Consider the following 17,626-nt stretch of genomic DNA (forward strand, 5'->3'; position numbering starts at 1 on the left):
GGACCAATTCCATGGCCTCCACGCTCTCCTGACCTCAACCGTCTTGACTTTCATATATGGGGGCATTTGAAAGCTCTTGTCTACGCAACCCTGGTACAAAATGTAGAGACTCTTCGTGCTCGTATTGTGGACGGCTGTGATACAATACGCCATTCTCCAGGGCTGCATCAGTGCATCAGGGATTCCATGCGACGGAGGGTGGATGCATGTATCCTCGCTAACGGAGGACATTTTGAACATTTCCTGTAACAAAGTATTTGAAGTCACGCTGGTACGTTCTGTTGCTGTGTGTTTCCATTTCATGATTAATGCGATTTGAAGAGAAGTAATAAAATGAGCTCTAACATGGAAAGTAAGGGTTTCCAGACACGTGTCCACATAACATATTTTCTTTCTTTGTGTGTGAGAAATGTTTCCTGAAAGTTTGGCCGTACCTTTTTGTAACACCCTGTATAATGGTTTTGCACATCGATTCATGTAAATACTATACTACTTTATATGTGTGTGGTGATGCATGTAGGCTTAGGGTGGTTGTTGGTTGTTTTTGGGGAAGGAGACCAGACAGCGAGGTCATCGGTCTCATCGGATTGGGGAAGGACGGGAGGATGGGGAAGGAAGTCGGCCGTGCCCTTTGAATGGAACCATCCCGGCATGTGCCTGGAGCAATTTAGGGAAATCACGGAAAACCTAAATCAGGATGGCCGGACGCAGGATTTGAACTGTTGTCCTCCCGTAGGCTTTAGGCATTTGACCATTCAAATAAAGCTCAATTATCTCAAGTCCTAGTAGAAAAAGAGAGAGAGAGAGAGAGAGAGAGAGAGAGAGAGAGGTGAACAATAGTTGAGAACATAGACACAATCCAGGTACTGATACAAGCAGTTGCTGACAATAACTATGAACACAATATGAAGGCAAGTGCCTGCTGCACTGCGCTTATAAAGAGAAGAGCTCCAGTAGATGGTGTGGTGGATGCCGTGCTGTGTGCACAAGCTGTGTTGCTCACTGCAGGTTGGTATCTAGTGGCCAACTCGTGCAGATGCCGTTGGCGTAATATTTACAGTATAATATCCAAATATTAAGTATGGGATTATAGCAGCCCGCCCACTCCCCCCTTGAGGAAATGATGTTCCACTGATGTGAATGTTGGGGTGATTGTTGAAACATCTGTGGCCTCTTGTGGCAAACGCTGCAGGCAGTGATTGTGGTGGCAGGAGGAGTTTCCAGGCTGGAACTGGTGAACAAGGGTGGAAGTGGAGTGGCTGTGGACACACAAGGCAGCTACTTCTCCATGATGTACTGTTACGAGAAGACTGGTGGCTAGGACACTGATAGCATCTAGATGTCCATTCCCTAAATGTGGTGGGACTGCACCAAAAGTGTAACAGTCAGCCATTCAGTCAGCAGTACTGGTGGTGTTGGTGCTGTAGGACCTGAAGGCACGAGACCAGCTGGCAGCGGAATCGCAGGCAGCAGCAAAGCATTATGGGAAGGCCCAGCAGCAGTTGCCAGGGGCTGGACCCCAGAGGTGAGGCAGGAGGTGGTGATAGCCACAAGGAGGGTGGGTCCATCCTGCAGCACAGATGCTCTGTGAGGCAGGGACATATTGTGAGGAAGGAGGCGGAGGGAGCAGCGGGGATTCCGCGGCCCTCGCCGTGGTGCGAGAATGCAACTGTTCATGGTGGTGCGCCATTAGCCTGCCACTGGTGTGAACCAATACAGAGGTGGAGGCCTTGGCAGCTGTGGACTGTAGCTGGAATCCGCTTTGGTGAGTGGTCAAACCACTAAGTTCAGAGCGCGGAGCCAGGAGCAAACCGTGACAAGGGCCACGGCGGTGGGCATTGGGGAGGCGGCATGAGCAGATGCAGGAGAGTCCATAGCCAACATCCATGGAGCATGTCGGTCAGATTCCAGTCCCTCACTGGTATAAACTTGTACGAACTCGAGAAGTTTGTCAAGGCATTGTCCGTGTAGGAGTGAGCGACATACTTCTTCATTTCAACCTGAACATTCGGATGAGATGTTCCGCCTGACTGTTAGAATGGTGGTGAAAAGGAGCAGCAGTCAAGTAGTGAATGTCTTGATGAGCACAGCAATCGTAGAAGGCCTGATATACAACCTGTGGACCATTATCCATCACAAGCTTATAATTCAAACCTTCAATAGAAAAAATTGTGAGGAGGGTGTGAATCATTGCCACAGCTGATGTCAAAGGACTGCGGATAATGTATGGAAGTTTTCAACAACCAACAATGAGTAAGCATGTAGAAAAAGTCCCACAAAATTGACGTGGATGGATTCCCTCAGTCACTGCCGAGTGGGCTACAGAGAGAGTGTTGCATGCAGTGCCACCTGTTAGGTGGCATACTGAGGGCAGGCTGCTACAAGATGTGCATTGTCACCATCAACGCCAAAGGGGCAATAACAGTATGTGAGGCCCCCACAATGTCCCTTATGTAGGAGCTGAAGCACATCCCATGATAGGGTGGCCAGGATCACAACTCTAGGCGACATCCCATCCATAGCTCAGAGAACACCTCCATCAAACACCCAAAGGTGGTGACGTAGGGCAAAATAGTTTCACAAAGGATGTGAAGCCTTGCTAGAGACCTGTCTGGCCAGCCATGCTAAACAAGGGGAACAATTTAATGCAAAACTGTATCAGCAGTGACAGCAGGTGCAATCTGGGGGCCCATAATAGGAAGCCCTTCCCCTGCACACTGCACGTTAACATCTAAGTGAAAATGAAGGAGTTCATCCTTATCAAAAATAGGATCTGGCCCCATCGGAAACTGGGACAGTGAATCAGCATTCACATCTTGTGCAGTAGGCCAAAAACTTATTTCATAATTGTAGTGAGACAGAAACAAGGCCCAACGCTGGAGGCAGTGTGCTGCTTTGTCGAGCAACAAAGCGGGAGGATAAAACGGTGAAACCAAGAACTTGCTGTTAGTAATGAGGTGGAATGTAGACCCATATAAGAACATATGAAAATTTTTGAGAATGTAGATGATAGCAAGCACTTCCTTATCAACTTGGGAATAGTGCTGCTGAGTGTGGTTGAGTGTTTTTGATCTGTAAGCTATCAAATGTTCAGAACCATCCTCATTTCAATGTGTGAGAATGGCTCCAAGTCCATACTGAGGGGTGTCTGTAGCCAAACAACAAACAGAATGAAATTTAGATTTCAAAAGTGTGAATGCATGCTTGCAGGCTGGCATACACTGAAAAGGAATGTTCTTCTGAACCAGCTCAAGGAGATTATAGACCAACACAGCTGTGTCCAGAATAAATTTGTGATACTAAGCAATTTTACCAAAAAATCATTGTATTTCTTTGATATTTGGAGGGCAAGGCAGAGCTGTGACCAAGGCAACAAGATAACGTAAAGGCTTGAAACTATCCCAAGAAACCTCAAACTCCAAATACACAATGGGTGACTGGCCAAGTTGCATTTCAGTCCTGCAGTATGTAAGACTGTGAACAAGGTGTGTAAGTTACGTAAATGCTCTTACACAGAAGCACCCATCACGAAAATGTCATTGAGACAGTTGATGCACTGGAGTGGACACTGTCAGTTGTTTCAAAAAATGCTGAAAAATCACCAGGGTCACTCGCCACACTGAACGGGAGGCAGTGATATTGGTACAACCCAAAGGGAGTGTTAATCACAAGGAACCATTTAGAATCCTCATCCAACAGCACCTGTAAATAGGCTTCAGATAAATCAATTTTGGAGGAAAACTGGCTCTTGAGTTTAATCAGTAACTCATCCAGACTGGGCAAGGAGTAGATGTCAGTGATAAAATAGATTGAGCGTTAACCGAAACTTTGAAGTTGCCGCAGAGGTGACACTGACCAATCGGTTCTTTGACAGTCACGAGGGAGATAGACCACTCACTCGATGTAATGTGCCATGGCAGCCTGTCCAATTCAGATTTCACTCAAACACACAAACCCACTGGAATACGGAGCACGCGGAAAAAGCTTGGTTGTACCATTAGCTTCGGGGTAATGTGGGCCACAAAATTAGTGCCACAACCTAACCCACCTGAGAAAAGAGATGAGAACTCAAAATACATAGGATCCAATTGCTGGTAAGAGACACAGCTGCACCTGTGTCCATTTGTAGTCAGAGCACCTTGCCTGTCACTCACACTTCAACAAACAGTTTGTTACAATTTGTAAGCAGTGGAGACACACAATTAACATCCATGTGCATTTCCACAGGAGGGGGCTAAGAACCACACTGAGACTCAGTACATCCTTTTTTCCGCCATTTGTTGCAAGTCACCTGGCGCTTAGAGCACATAGCCCTGTTATTTTCCACGAAACAATACAGGTGAGATGAGAGCATGGGGTGCTGCCATTGCTGTGGTTCTAGTGATTGTTGTTGTCATTTGGCACATTGCTGTCCCGTGTGGTGCAGAGGCTGCATTTGTATCGCTGCCACATTGTCCTTCCCCTGAGAACTGGCTGACTTCCAACAACCAGGAACGGGAGGCACCATGGCCTCATCACGTCGAGCCTCAATCTGATCAGACAGCACGAGATACCTCGAAAGACTGAGAAGTATTTAAGACTTCAGCCAAAGGTGGATTCTCACACTGTGCATTGATACACTTCCTTATCATGAGCTGACCAGACGATGGCATCACAGACCGTGCAATTAGTATAGGAATTGTGATGAGCATTGGTAACAAACTGACATTTGCGACTGAGGCCACAGAGTTCAGCTGCTCAAGCCTACTAAGACTGGTGGGGCTATTTATGACAATGATAGGACTGTATGTGCACTGCAATGGCATGTGTGCGTTTATGTTGATAATTTGAGAACAACTCGTACATTTCGTTGAACAAAAGTGATGCAGTTTCCTGGAGTCGACTACCTGGTGCAGCAACTGGTAGATTCTAAGAGAAATCAAAGAAAGGAACAAAGCCTCAAACATGTTTGCATCAGTGACAGCAAACGGAAGAAAGTGTTGCCAAAGCTGGTTTTCGTTAGCTTCCCAAACTTCCACCACATTATCTTAAGAGGGAAACGGCAGCGGGTATGTCAACAGCATGGAGACTGCACAGTCAGTGTGGACTACAAACTCATGATAGCAACCGTAAGAGCCTGCTGCTACTCAAGGAGAGATTGGAGCACTACCTGCACAGATATAAGAATCAAAGAAACAACTAAATAACCTGTGCACATGGAAGGGAACAGCACACTTGTTGCCAGTTGTATCACACTGCGAACCACAAACAGCACAGCCACAGTGAGCCAAAGTTTATTCTTCTTCCACATAACAGCAAACAACAGTTGAGAACATAGACACAAACATAGCATCTATCCAGGTACCGATACAAGCAGTTTCTGACGGTAAGTATGAACACAATATTTAGCTCCCCAGAAAAGAAGTGTCTTAAAGACACTGGTTTTTACACGCTGATGACAAGCATAACATGCTGATGGCTTCTGTTTGTAAGTATCTTCACGTTTTCACACCACTTCAACTGTGAATCAGCATTTGTTCCTGGTCTTGAGGGTTTCATTTGTTTTCTCTGCATAGAGTTCTCTTGTTTTCTTAGTGACTATAATACTGCTGTCATTAGCATGTATAATTTTTTCACTGTGTCTAATATTGTTGGTTCAACATTTGGAATGACTCTTACCTCTGTTCAGTGCATGGACAACTGAATTTTAAAATAATGCCTTGTTTCCTATCTGTTTCAATCAGTTGATAAAGGACCTGCATTAAAATTGAAAGATAGAGGAATAGCAAGAGGTGTGTGTGTGTGTGTGTGTGTGTGTGTGTGTGTGTGTGTGTGTGTGTGTGGTTTTTTTTTTTTTTTTTTTTTTTTTTTTTTTTTTTTTTTTTTTTTTTAGTGGTGCCACCAGTTAGTGAGTAGAGACTACTTCTCTGCCTTATATAAGATAAATAACATATTTATCAGTTTTTACTTTCCCTTTCTGATCAGGAAACAGAATTATGTGTATTTGATTGATTTCCACAGCTTACCTTAATTCAATACACTTATTTTAATTTTTCAGAAAGGAGATATTTTATTGAATGTAAATGGAACCAGCCTCCTTGGTCTTACTCACACACAAGCAGTAGCTATATTGAAAGCTACAGTAGAAAAGAGAGAAGTAACTCTTGAAGTTCTTGAAGGTCCTGAAACATCAGCAGGTTCACTCAACTTTATACCATCCTGGGTTTACTGGCAAAAATTACCAAGGTAATGCAATAATCAAGAGATACAAGAGTCAACAGAAATGAAATGTGTTCAAAATTTAAAAAATTTAACATATTATTGTATCCCTAGCCAGTAAGGGCACAAAAGTTTGTGAATCCATTGAGCACAAAATCTCCCAAATCATTCCTTAACATTATGATTGAAGTACCTTATTGTCTGTAGTGTTAGGAAGGTCTAAATATTTGTTTCTTCAGTGCAACTCATCTGTTTTATACATTTTCAGGTGCCTTCAGTTTCCAAAAACTGTAGTCTTACACAGGATCCCAGGCTCTAGTCTAGGATTCAGCATTGTTGGTGGCGAAGATCCTGTGCGAGGTCCGGAAGCTATACACATTCTTTTTGTTGTACAAAACTCACCAGCAGCTAAGGATGGAAAATTAAGGTAGTACTGATTCATATTTTGTGTAGTAAAATGAAAACTTCACTATGTTTCAATTATATTTGGTTTTTAAGCAGTCATGACCTCCATTTTTTTACCTCTGCTTTTGTAAAAGCTAAAAGCATACATACATGTTTATTGTTTTATTTGTGGTAGTGATGTGTGTGCAAAGTGGGACTCATGTTCATGTCCTCCCAGCATTCCTCACAAGAAATGACAAGTTACTGTGCATATGCTGTAGCATTTTCTTTGTTTTGCTGTATCCCTGCACATTTCAGTTTGTCTGTTACTACAGTTCAATTTTGTAAGCTTTAACTGCAGATTTATGTCCCAGTTTCCTTTCACTGGTTACTTAGTATACCAATTCATTTATTAGTAGTTTTGATACTTACCATATGCATGCCCAACAGTGGTTCCAGTAGATTAACAGAGATTGAAGCCAGGAGGATTTTGGGAGCAAAAGTTGTGTTGCAAGCGTAACTCCCTACTACATAGTTCAGGAAAGCTGATGCTGGAGGGGGGATCCATGACGTGGGTTGTGAAGCAGCCATTGAATTCAAGCATGTTGTGCTCAACAGTGTGATCTGCCAATGGGTGACTAACTTTGCTTTTGGTTACAATTCATTCTGATGAACTGCTGTGCTGGTGGTCATCCTAACATCATGTGCTTTGCAAAAATGTGACATGGCTGTTTCCATAGGTGGCCTTGCCTCTGATGGAATGGAGGAAGCCTGTGACAGGACTAGAGTAGAATGTGCCAGGTTGGGAGTGGTATAAGGATGGACCAAGATGCTGTGTAGGTGTCTGGGTGACAAAATACTGCAGGAATGGTGGGCAGGATTGTTTGTAAGATGTCCCTCATTTCCACAAATGATAATTATTTGGTCATCCCACTGGTAGGTACCAAGGAGTTGGTGGGTTCTATGACAGAGAGTAAAATAATGAGATGCATGCATAGTGTTCGATAAACTCCTTTCACTTAATTTTAAAATTCAAGTACAGATCAACACCCAATACAAGTCTGTGAGACAGGCCAAGTCTGTATATCCACAACTGTAACAGAGGCTGAGTGACAACGACACTGCAGGGTGCAGATGACCTCATGTTGATGCCACAAGGGAAGCCAGTATGGCTATGTTATCAGCACAGTCACAAACATGCAAAGACCATGAAGGAATCTACATTTCGTAAACAGATTCTTTAACAATAAATTCAAATCTTGTGCACACTGGTGTTAACCACAAGTGAGAACATTATTTATTTTGATGCAGACATTGTAAATATTGTAAAAAATCAGGACACAGGTGGGCAGGCATCAAAATGGAACACTCGTGCTTAAAAAAGTGTTTCAGTATAAAAAATCGAAAGACATTCACAATGAACATGAACCAGTCAGTAACTTTTCGTGGTCAAACTGTAATGTGAATGATCTTTTCTGCAAATGAAAAATCTTTATCTGTAACATTTTATGTTAAGAAAGTGCCATTGACATTTCAGATTAACCAGTTTCCATAATTAATCTATCTACAAGCATATAAGAAATTAGGATTTCCAAAATTAAGTGAGTTTCAGAGTTCACTATTTAGCTACAACAACCAACAGAATCCAGGCAAAGGTCAATTTATTACAGATGTTGCATAGGAGCAATTTACCGGAGAGGGCAGATTTATAGTTGTTAATTCTCAGAAAGTAAAAAATTTGCTGGGACTTGATCCCTACAATAAATGTGATCTCACCGTTCATGAGGAAGCAAATCAAGAGTCATACTGATGTTCCAATGGAAAAATTGCAGCAAAAATATGTTAATATCTTTTTCTGAAGCAACAAATAAAATTAACACTACAACTCACACTCCAAGATGAAACCGAATGCTGTGTCAAAAGCTTGCAAAGCACACAACATTCGCTTGGCATTATTTCAGAACAGAACTGAATCAGATGCATAAGACTCCACTTGGTGAAACAGTAAAATGAGAAGAAATTAATATTAGTATAACAGTAGCTGGAACAATAGCTACACTCCTTGCCTTATTGACAAACTTTCATATAAAATAAAATTCAGACAACACATCACTTGACAATAATTTTAATTGGAGGGATTTTACCACATAACAGCTGAAGCATCTAAACAAATATTGATCTACAATGCAGATGTTGTCAGTATTTGGTTGTATCAAAATAAAATAGCTGATGAAATAGGTCACGATGAATGGCTGGATGTCAGTATCTGAAGGGCACAATATTTCTGCAACCAATCACATCGCCATCATTATGAGCATCATCAGTGCACCTGACGATGGCAATGTGATCGCTTGCTGAAATATTGTGCCCATTGTACACTGACATTGGGTAGTTATCCACGGAACTATTTTGTCATGAATTATGCTGACAGAATTTGAAGAATCACAATAAAATAGCTGTTGTACTTGGCTTACTTTCACTTTGTAATATGCATGTGAGATAATTTTTTTGGGGTAACTCATCGAGTCAAGCTAAAGTTTTCAATGTTCAAAACCCTTTAATACAAATAACTTGTGGCGTGAATTCAGGAATATCGCAGTGCGTTTGAGGAACCAGGGGTGGGTGTTAACAACTATTTCCCAATATGTTTATTCCTTAATAGAAATGTGTCACAAATAATATACTTTTTTCAAACTGACTGCTCAATTAATGAAATCACTACTACAGAAAAGAATAATCTACTTAACAATATAAAGTTAACTTCCTTTTTGCCCAGGAATGTGTATGTTATTCAGAAGCATACCTTCTCAGTTGGCAGCCATAAGAAGTTTATCTACTAATAAAGTTCAGTTTAAGTGGAGCCCAACAGATTTATTGGTGCCCAACTCCACCCAATTGATGAATTTCTCAGCAGAGCCAAGTTATGTACACTGGTGAGACTGATTGCTGCCTGGTGATGTTGTAGGCATGTGACATGGTAATGAAAGTGTATATGCAAAGCAGAGACAAATGAAGAAACATTCTAGCAGCAGTACAGGCTGCAAATGTGGAAATCTGCTGACAGTTACTTTAACAAAGGGCAGATTGTTATGGCTTGGCACCTGGGAACAAATGTCTCAGAAACAGCTCAGTCAGTGGGCTGCTCACTTGGTATTGTTCTGTGCATCTACAAAAGTGGTTGAAGTACTGTGAAACCACGAGTAGGTAATGAGTAGATGTCAGGCATCCACATCTCACAGAATGTGGAGGTCGGAAGTTTTTCCGCTCTGTAAAGCAAGATAGGCAGTGATTTGTGGTTGGTCTAAGGGAAAACAGTGCTGGTGCACTCACAAGTGTTTCAGAGCACACCACTCAGCACACAGTGTTGAACATTGGACTCCACAGCAGACAACCCCTGTGTGTTCCCACTTTTGTCTGATGACATCTTCAATTACAGCTGTAGTAGGCACGGGATCATTGTGTTGGACTGTGGCTCGGTGGAAGTGTTTCACTCTGTTGGATGAATTATGTTTATTGTTACAACAGGTCAGTGTTCATGTCCTGATATTCTGTCATCCAGATGAACTGCTGCTGCTCAAAACATACACTGCACGTCAGATGCAGGCTTGTAGGGGGCAGTATTGTGCTGTGGGGACACTCATCTTGTCTTCCTTAGGGCCTGAAGTAGTAATACGAGATACTGTAACAGCTGTGGACTATGTGAACATTATTGTGAACCACCAGCGTCTCTCCATTCTTGATGTCTTCACTGACAGTTTGTGTCTTCACCACCAAATTCATCTTATCTGAACTCTACAGAACACACCTAGAACAGTACCAGGCAGCAGCTCCGCACTTGCATGACCTGTGCATAGAAATCTCATGCCACATACATCTGGAAGCCTGTTGAGGACTTACGGAATGAATGCCACACAAAAAATCCTGCTATTCAAAGGTGGAACAACACACTATTCAGTACCTTCTCAGTATTTAGGCAATCTAATCATCAGAATTTGACTGTAGCACCACATTTCAAAACCATCTAGTCTCTTCTTGTCTAAACTGTTTACTGTCCATTTTTCCCTTCGCCACATGGCTACATTCTCGACAAATACCATCAGAAGAGACTTCCTATTACTTAAATGTATGTTTAATGTTAACAAATTTCTCTTCTTCAAAAATGCATTCCTTGCCATTGCCCATCTACATGATGTATGCTCTCTACTTTGGCCATCACCAGCTGTTCTGTTGCTCAGATTGCAAAACTCATCTTGTACTTTTAGTGTCTCATTTCCTAAGCTAATCCTCTCAGCATAACCTGATTTGATTTTACTACATTCCATTATCTTTGTTTTGCTTTTGTTGTTGATCATCTTGTATCCTCCTTTCAAGACTTACATTCCATTTAACTGTTCTTCCAAGCCCTTTGCTGTCTCTGACAGAATTACAGTGTCACTGGACAACCTTGAAGTTTTTATTTCTTAATTCCTACTCCAAATTTTTCTTCAGTTTCCTTTACTGCTTGCTCAGTGTACAGAGTGAATAACATCAAGGATAGGCTACAACCCTGTCTCACTCCGTTCTTAATCAGTGATTCCCTCTTATGCTTCTTGACTATTATAACTGTCACCTAGTTTTGGTGCAAGGTGTAAATAGCCTTATGCTCCCTGTAATTTACTCCTGCCACCTTCAGAATTTCAGAGAGAACATTCCTGTCAACATTGTCAAAAACACTCTCATAGTGTACAAATGCTATAAATGTAGGTCTGCCTCCTCTTAACCCATATTCTAAGAGAAATCATGGGTTTAATGTTGCCTTGCATTTTCCTACATATCTCCAGAATCCAGACTGATCTTACCTGAGGTTGGCTTTTACCATTTCCATTCTTCTCTAAAGAATTTGTTAGTATTGTGCAACCATGACTTACTAAACAGATAGTTCTGTCAGCACTTGCTTTTTTTAAAAAAAAAATAGAATTATTACATTCTTCTTGAAGTCTGAGGGTATTTCACCTGTTTCATACATCTTGCACACCAGATGGGATAGTTTTATCATGTCTGGCTCTCTCAATGGTATCAGTAGTTCTGGCAGAATGTTGTCTACTCAGGGACCTTATTTAGACTTCAGTGCTCTGTCAAATTATTCTCGCAATGCTTCATCTTCATCCTCTTCCCTTTCTATTATGCTGCCTTCAAGTTCAGATCACTTCCACAGAACTTCTGTATGCTCCTACTTTCAGCTTTCCCTTCTCTGCTTAGTACAGGTTTTCTGTCCGAGCCCTTAATATTACTCCAAAGGCCTCTTTAATTTTCCTTTATATGGTTTGTATTTTTACCCTAATGAAATATGCTTAAAAATCCTCAAGTTTGCCCTCTAGCCATTCCTGCTTAGCCATTTTGCACTTTCTATTGTTCGCATTTTTTTAATGTTTGTATTTATCTTTCACCTGCTTCATTTTCATATTTTCTGCTTTCGTCAGTTAAATTCAATACCCCCTGTGATCTTATGCTGCATTTCTTTCCCTTGTGCTAGTCAATTGTTGCTTAATGCTCCCTCTGAAATTCTCAGCAACCTCTGCTTCTTTCAACTTATCCAAGTCTGATGTCCTTCATGTCCTGCCTTTTTGCAATTTCTTCAGTTTTAATCTACAGTTCATAACCAATAAATTGTGGTCATTTCACATCTGCCTCTGGAAATGTCTTATAGTTTAAAATCTGGTTCCAAAATCTGTCTTACCATTATATAATCAGTCTGAAGCTTTCCGGTGCCTCGAGGTCTCTTCCATGTGTACATTCTGTGCAAAATTCTACCTGGCGGCTTCCTCTATTATTCCTTTTTCCCAGCCCATATTCACCTACTAGTTTTCCTTGTCTTCCATTTCCCATTATTGAATAGCAGTTCCCCATCACAATTAAATTTTTGTCTCCCTTCAGCTATCTGAATAGGTTATTTTATCTCTCTTTTTTTTTCCTGCCCGCTTAGCTGGGTAGTAACATGCGTGCCTCCCATGCAAGCGGGCCCTGGTTTGATTCCCAGCCGGGTCGGAGATTTTCTCCACTAGTGGACTCTATGTTGTGTTGTCCTCATCATCATTTTATCCTCATCACCGGCACGCAAGTTGCCCAATGTGGCGTCGACTGCGATAAGACTTGCACTTGGTGGCCAAACATCCCCGGATGGGGCCTCCCGGCCAACAATGCCATGCGCTCATTTCATTTCATACATTTTTTTCAATGTCTTCATCATCTGCAAAGCTAGATGGCATATAAACTTTTACTGCTGTGGTGGGTGATGGATTCCTGTCTATATTGGCTGTGATAATGCATTCACTATGCTGCTCATAATAGCTTACCTGCATTCTTATTTTCTTATTCATTATTAGATCTATTTCTGCATTACTTCTATTTGATTTTGTTTTTATAACTCTGCATTCACCTGACTAGACGTCCTGTTCCTTCTGCCACCAAACTTCACTAATTCCCAATAAATATCTAACTTCAACCTATCCATTTCCCTTTATTAATTTCCTAACCTACATGCCCAATTAAGGGATCTAAAATTACGTGCTCCAACCCATTGTACACCAATTTTATTCCTCCTGAGGATGCCTGGAGATCTGAATGGGGGATATTTTACTCAAGAGGATGCCATCATCATTTAATCATACAGTTGAGAGGCATGCCTTCAGGAAAAAATTACGACTGTAGTTTCCCCTTACTTTCAGCCATATTGTAGTACCAGCACAGCAAGACTATGTTTGTAGATGTAAACAAGGCCAGATCATTCAACCATCCGACTGATGCTCCTACAGCTACTGAAAAGGCTGCTGCCCCTCTTCATAACCACACTTTTCTGATGTCTCAACAGATACCCCTTGCTTGTGGTCGCACCTGCGGCACAGCTATCTGTATCACTGAGCACATGCAAGCCACCTCACAAATGCCAACGTCCATTGTTCTTTGGGAAATGGGGGGGGGGGGGGGGGGGGGGGGTAGGAGGTGAGGAGGTTAATGACCTGTAATAACCAGTGTACACATTGATCACTGTACTTGAATGAAATAGTGCAGAAGATACATTACATGTAACACTAACATTATTTGATATTATTAATAAATATTTGATTAATAGTATCAAATCATGTGAGTTACATAAAATATGACTTTTGCACTATTTCATTGGAGCAATGTGATCAATGTATGTGTGGGTTAGATGACGCATAACTACTGTAACCTACATTTACATGTTTGTGACAAGTTTGGTATTACCCTTTAAATGAAAGTGTGTTTCATATTTTTAGTTATTACATATCTGTGACAATGATATTATGTAGGGTCTACAAAAGAACATAAATATCTCATTTGTTAGTATATATGTTATGAATTCTTGTCTTGTAACATGTTCGACATCCTTGAGGATCTCCTTACCGTGAATGTATGGAACAAAAAATATATTTGGTCTAATGTTTGTTCTGCAAATAAGTCACAGAAATATTCACTGCTTTAGCTCTTTATTTCCTTCATCCTCAAATGTTGAGAGTGTGATTTTCTGTATTTGAATAAAATACAGAGAGCGCGCGCGCGCACACACACACACACACACACACACACACACACACACACACACACACACACACACGCGCACACACTCTGTAAACTTCTACAGTTACTAGTTCAAAAAATTGGTACCATCGTTGGAATTGTTTATCTAATCAAATATTTAATATTTGTAGGTGTGGAGATCGTCTTTTGGCAGTGGATGGACACAGTCTGGAGAATGTAAAACATTCAGCGGCAGTGAAAATGTTAAAACAAACAGGCAGTAAGGTGACTCTCGAGGTTGTCTCTTGGCTAGGAACAGAGTTATAAGTGAAGTGAATATGTTTCCAAAAATAAAATTATTGCATTGTACTTGTACTGAGGACTGATGTGGTTGGTGTTTTAGCCCCAAAGAGTTGATTATTTCTAATGTTTGTGATCTGAGTTTCTGAAAAAAAATGTGTATTGTACACATTTCCAAAAGTCTTCTGACAGTTATATCTGTGTGTATGTGTACATATGTCCATCTACTATTTTATAAAATGGTTATTTCATAAATTCGTGAGAAATTGAAGTAAGACATGAAAAATTTTACTATAGATGCTATTTTGTATACCAGAAATGACAAATTTATGGCATTCATCTCAGATATCAATATGATATTAAAAATTTCTATGTGCTTAAGATTGGTACACACCTCCAACAGTTAGATTTGTACTATTCTGGATGAACAGTGCTATGTCAGATATTACGTGGTAGCATGTTGAATTTTTAAATCAGCCGTGGAGAAAAAAAATGATGTTGCCCTACATTGAGGTGCTTCACATATATTTTAAGATCCTCTGATGTCAGATTTATGTTTTGGGGAGCACAGACTATGAAATTGGATTGAAATTTCTTATATAACAATACACTTGTGCTAATAAATTTGAAAACTTATGCTTTAGACAAGTACAGGGTGTATGTGTATCACATACTTTTTCATGTAACTGGTGGAAAAAAATTAAGTTGAATATCCCATGTACTCTGTTATTTCATGATTTGCTGTATAAGAAATTGGACCACTTTTGCATCCATATTCAGCATTTTCCACATTCTTGTGATGTATGCAGTTAGCTGTTACAACTATAATAATGCAGCTACTTGATTACTTCTATTATCAAATAAGAAATAATCTTATCAATGTTACATCTTCAATATTGTCAGTGGGACATCACAAGATTTTGGACAATTGGACAATCGGACAATGGAAACTCTAGGTAGGAATATCAACACTGTACGAAAAGACAGATTGCTACTCACCATAAAGAGGACACGTCAAGTTGCAGACAGGCACAATTAAGACACTTACGCAGAGTTTTTGGCCAAGACCTTCAGCAGTGAAAGGGACACACACACACACACACACACACACACACACACACACACACACGCGCGCGCAAAAAAGGAAGCACACCTTACACACACGACTGCCCTCCAGCATCTGCTGGAGTTGCTGGTTGTGTGTGCGTGAATAGTGTGTGTGTCTCTCTTTCACTGATAAAGGCTGTGGCCAAAAGCTTTATGTAAACGTCTTTTAATTGTGCCTGTCTGCAACTTGAAGTGTCTTCTTTACAGTAAGCAGCAACCTGTCTTTTTCCAAGATTTTGGACAGTCATACTGGCAGACTGTTTTGTTCCACTGAAATTTCTGCACAATGGTTTTATTTAAAGAAATGTAACTAGTAGCATTGTTTTATAATTTGACTTTTCCCTGTTTTGATGCTGATAAATAACACTGACTATATATATTAAATTATATAAATTATATAATTTTATTTTGGAAGAAATGACAGCATGTATTTTACAGTTTTGAGATTGTGCTATCTTCTTCAGATAAATTAATGTCCTTTTTATAGATGCCCATCTCAGGACATTTCCAGCAGCTTGACAACTAAATTAAACTTCGCATTAAAATGGAGCCTTACTATGTGAGGTCACATTACTGACTTTCTTTTAACAGAACATCTCTCATTGTAGACCACTGTACAGATTGATAGATAAAATTTTAAATGAACTTATGTCAAAACAATATTACCTTCTGTAAACTAGGAATTTGTTTATAAGTGGTCCCCCCCTCCCCCCCCCCCCCCCTCTCAATTGTCTCTGGAGGGAGAGCTAGTAGTACCTCAAAATTCACTTGTTTTGACGTAAGTTTTAGTGCTGTATAGTGATTTATACTTATAAAGATTGTTGAATTATACACTTTTTGTAATATCTACAGTTCATCTATTCTTGACTGTTACTATGTTTTGATTACTGATAGCCACAGACAATTTTCTGACAGTATTTTGATTGTTCATTTACACCTTTGGTTAGATGGCAGATAGAGGAAAGCATAGTTCCTTTGCCTCCTGAGGTTACAGAATAGAATCTACAAGAAGTAATTTTTACTATACTTCTTGTGCCTAACAAAAATTTAAGTGTTGGTGGTAAAGTATGAACTGTAAAAGACTTAGTCATATATTTTCTTACTTTCTGTATGGGTGCAGTTTAATGTACATTTGTGTTCACTTGACGGATACATTATCAAATTGATAAGAGATGTAAGTGATTTTTATATCACTTTTACACCAATCTCCATTGTGGCAAACAAGTGTTAAAAATATAAGTTATGAGTTAACACCATATTTTAAGGCCACTTGTTTATTGGAATATAGATCTAATAAAACACTGGAGGAAATATAAATGTTATTTTTTACTCTTCCATCTAAATCCCTGTACCTATTTCCACTGAATATTATAAGTATATTTTGTTTCCATAGGAATTTAAAAAAAGACTAATGAGTTTGTGATACCAGCACTAATTTTTTATGGATGCATATGTCCATACCTTCTGGAACTAAAATCAGAATAAATATAAGAATAGATGTGGAAAGTTTAGTTGACTAAACCTCCATCAAAAAAAGAAGCAGTACTGTATTATTGGAAGTTTTGGACATTACGTAAGAAGAATCTACATGAAACTCCTGGCAGATTAAAACTGTGTGCTGGACTGAGACCTGAACTCGGGAAAAGGTCCCGAGTTCGAGTCTCAGTCCTGCACACAGTTTTAGTCTACCAGGAAGTTTCATATCAGTGCACACTCTGCTGCAGAGTGAAAATCTCATTCTAAGAATCTACACACTTAATTTCTGAAGGCCAGGAACTCATTTGCATTACAAGGGAGAAAATGTTATGGGTGAAGACATAAAAGTTAATTTGGATCAGTTTAGTTCTCTCCTTAAATGACCCACACAAAATCTGAACTATCCCACTGTGGGAAGGTGTTCATGGTAGGTATGATGTCATTAGACCTAAGGCCCACTTTTCTCAGTACTCAGAGGCTCTTTATCAGTAGTAGTGGTGGTGGTGGTGGTGGTGGTGGTGGTGGTAGTAGTAGTAGTAGTAGTAGTAGTAGTAGTAGTTTAATGAAATAATGGGGAAGAACACTTTTGAGTGTGGATAATATGTACAGTAAGAGAAAGGAGAATCATAGTTTGTCATATATA

General features: G+C 40.2%; 1 protein-coding gene across 6 annotated transcripts in view; it reads left to right on the forward strand.

Moving 5' to 3' along the window:
- Positions 1-15,335, forward strand: part of LOC124554953 (ligand of Numb protein X 2-like) — a 535,718-nt gene extending 520,383 nt beyond the window's left edge. For all 6 annotated transcript variants that reach the window (XM_047128655.1, XM_047128654.1, XM_047128657.1 and 3 more), the window contains 3 exons: positions 6,038-6,225; positions 6,467-6,625; positions 14,292-15,335. In XM_047128655.1, the coding sequence (XP_046984611.1) occupies positions 6,038-6,225; positions 6,467-6,625; positions 14,292-14,427 (483 nt within the window). In that variant the 3' untranslated portion in view covers positions 14,428-15,335. The remainder of the gene's footprint in view (positions 1-6,037; positions 6,226-6,466; positions 6,626-14,291) is intronic.
- Positions 15,336-17,626: the final 2,291 nt, after the last annotated feature.

This window comes from Schistocerca americana, chromosome X (genome assembly GCF_021461395.2).
Source record: "Schistocerca americana isolate TAMUIC-IGC-003095 chromosome X, iqSchAmer2.1, whole genome shotgun sequence".
In the NCBI taxonomy this organism is placed as follows: domain Eukaryota; kingdom Metazoa; phylum Arthropoda; class Insecta; order Orthoptera; family Acrididae; genus Schistocerca; species Schistocerca americana.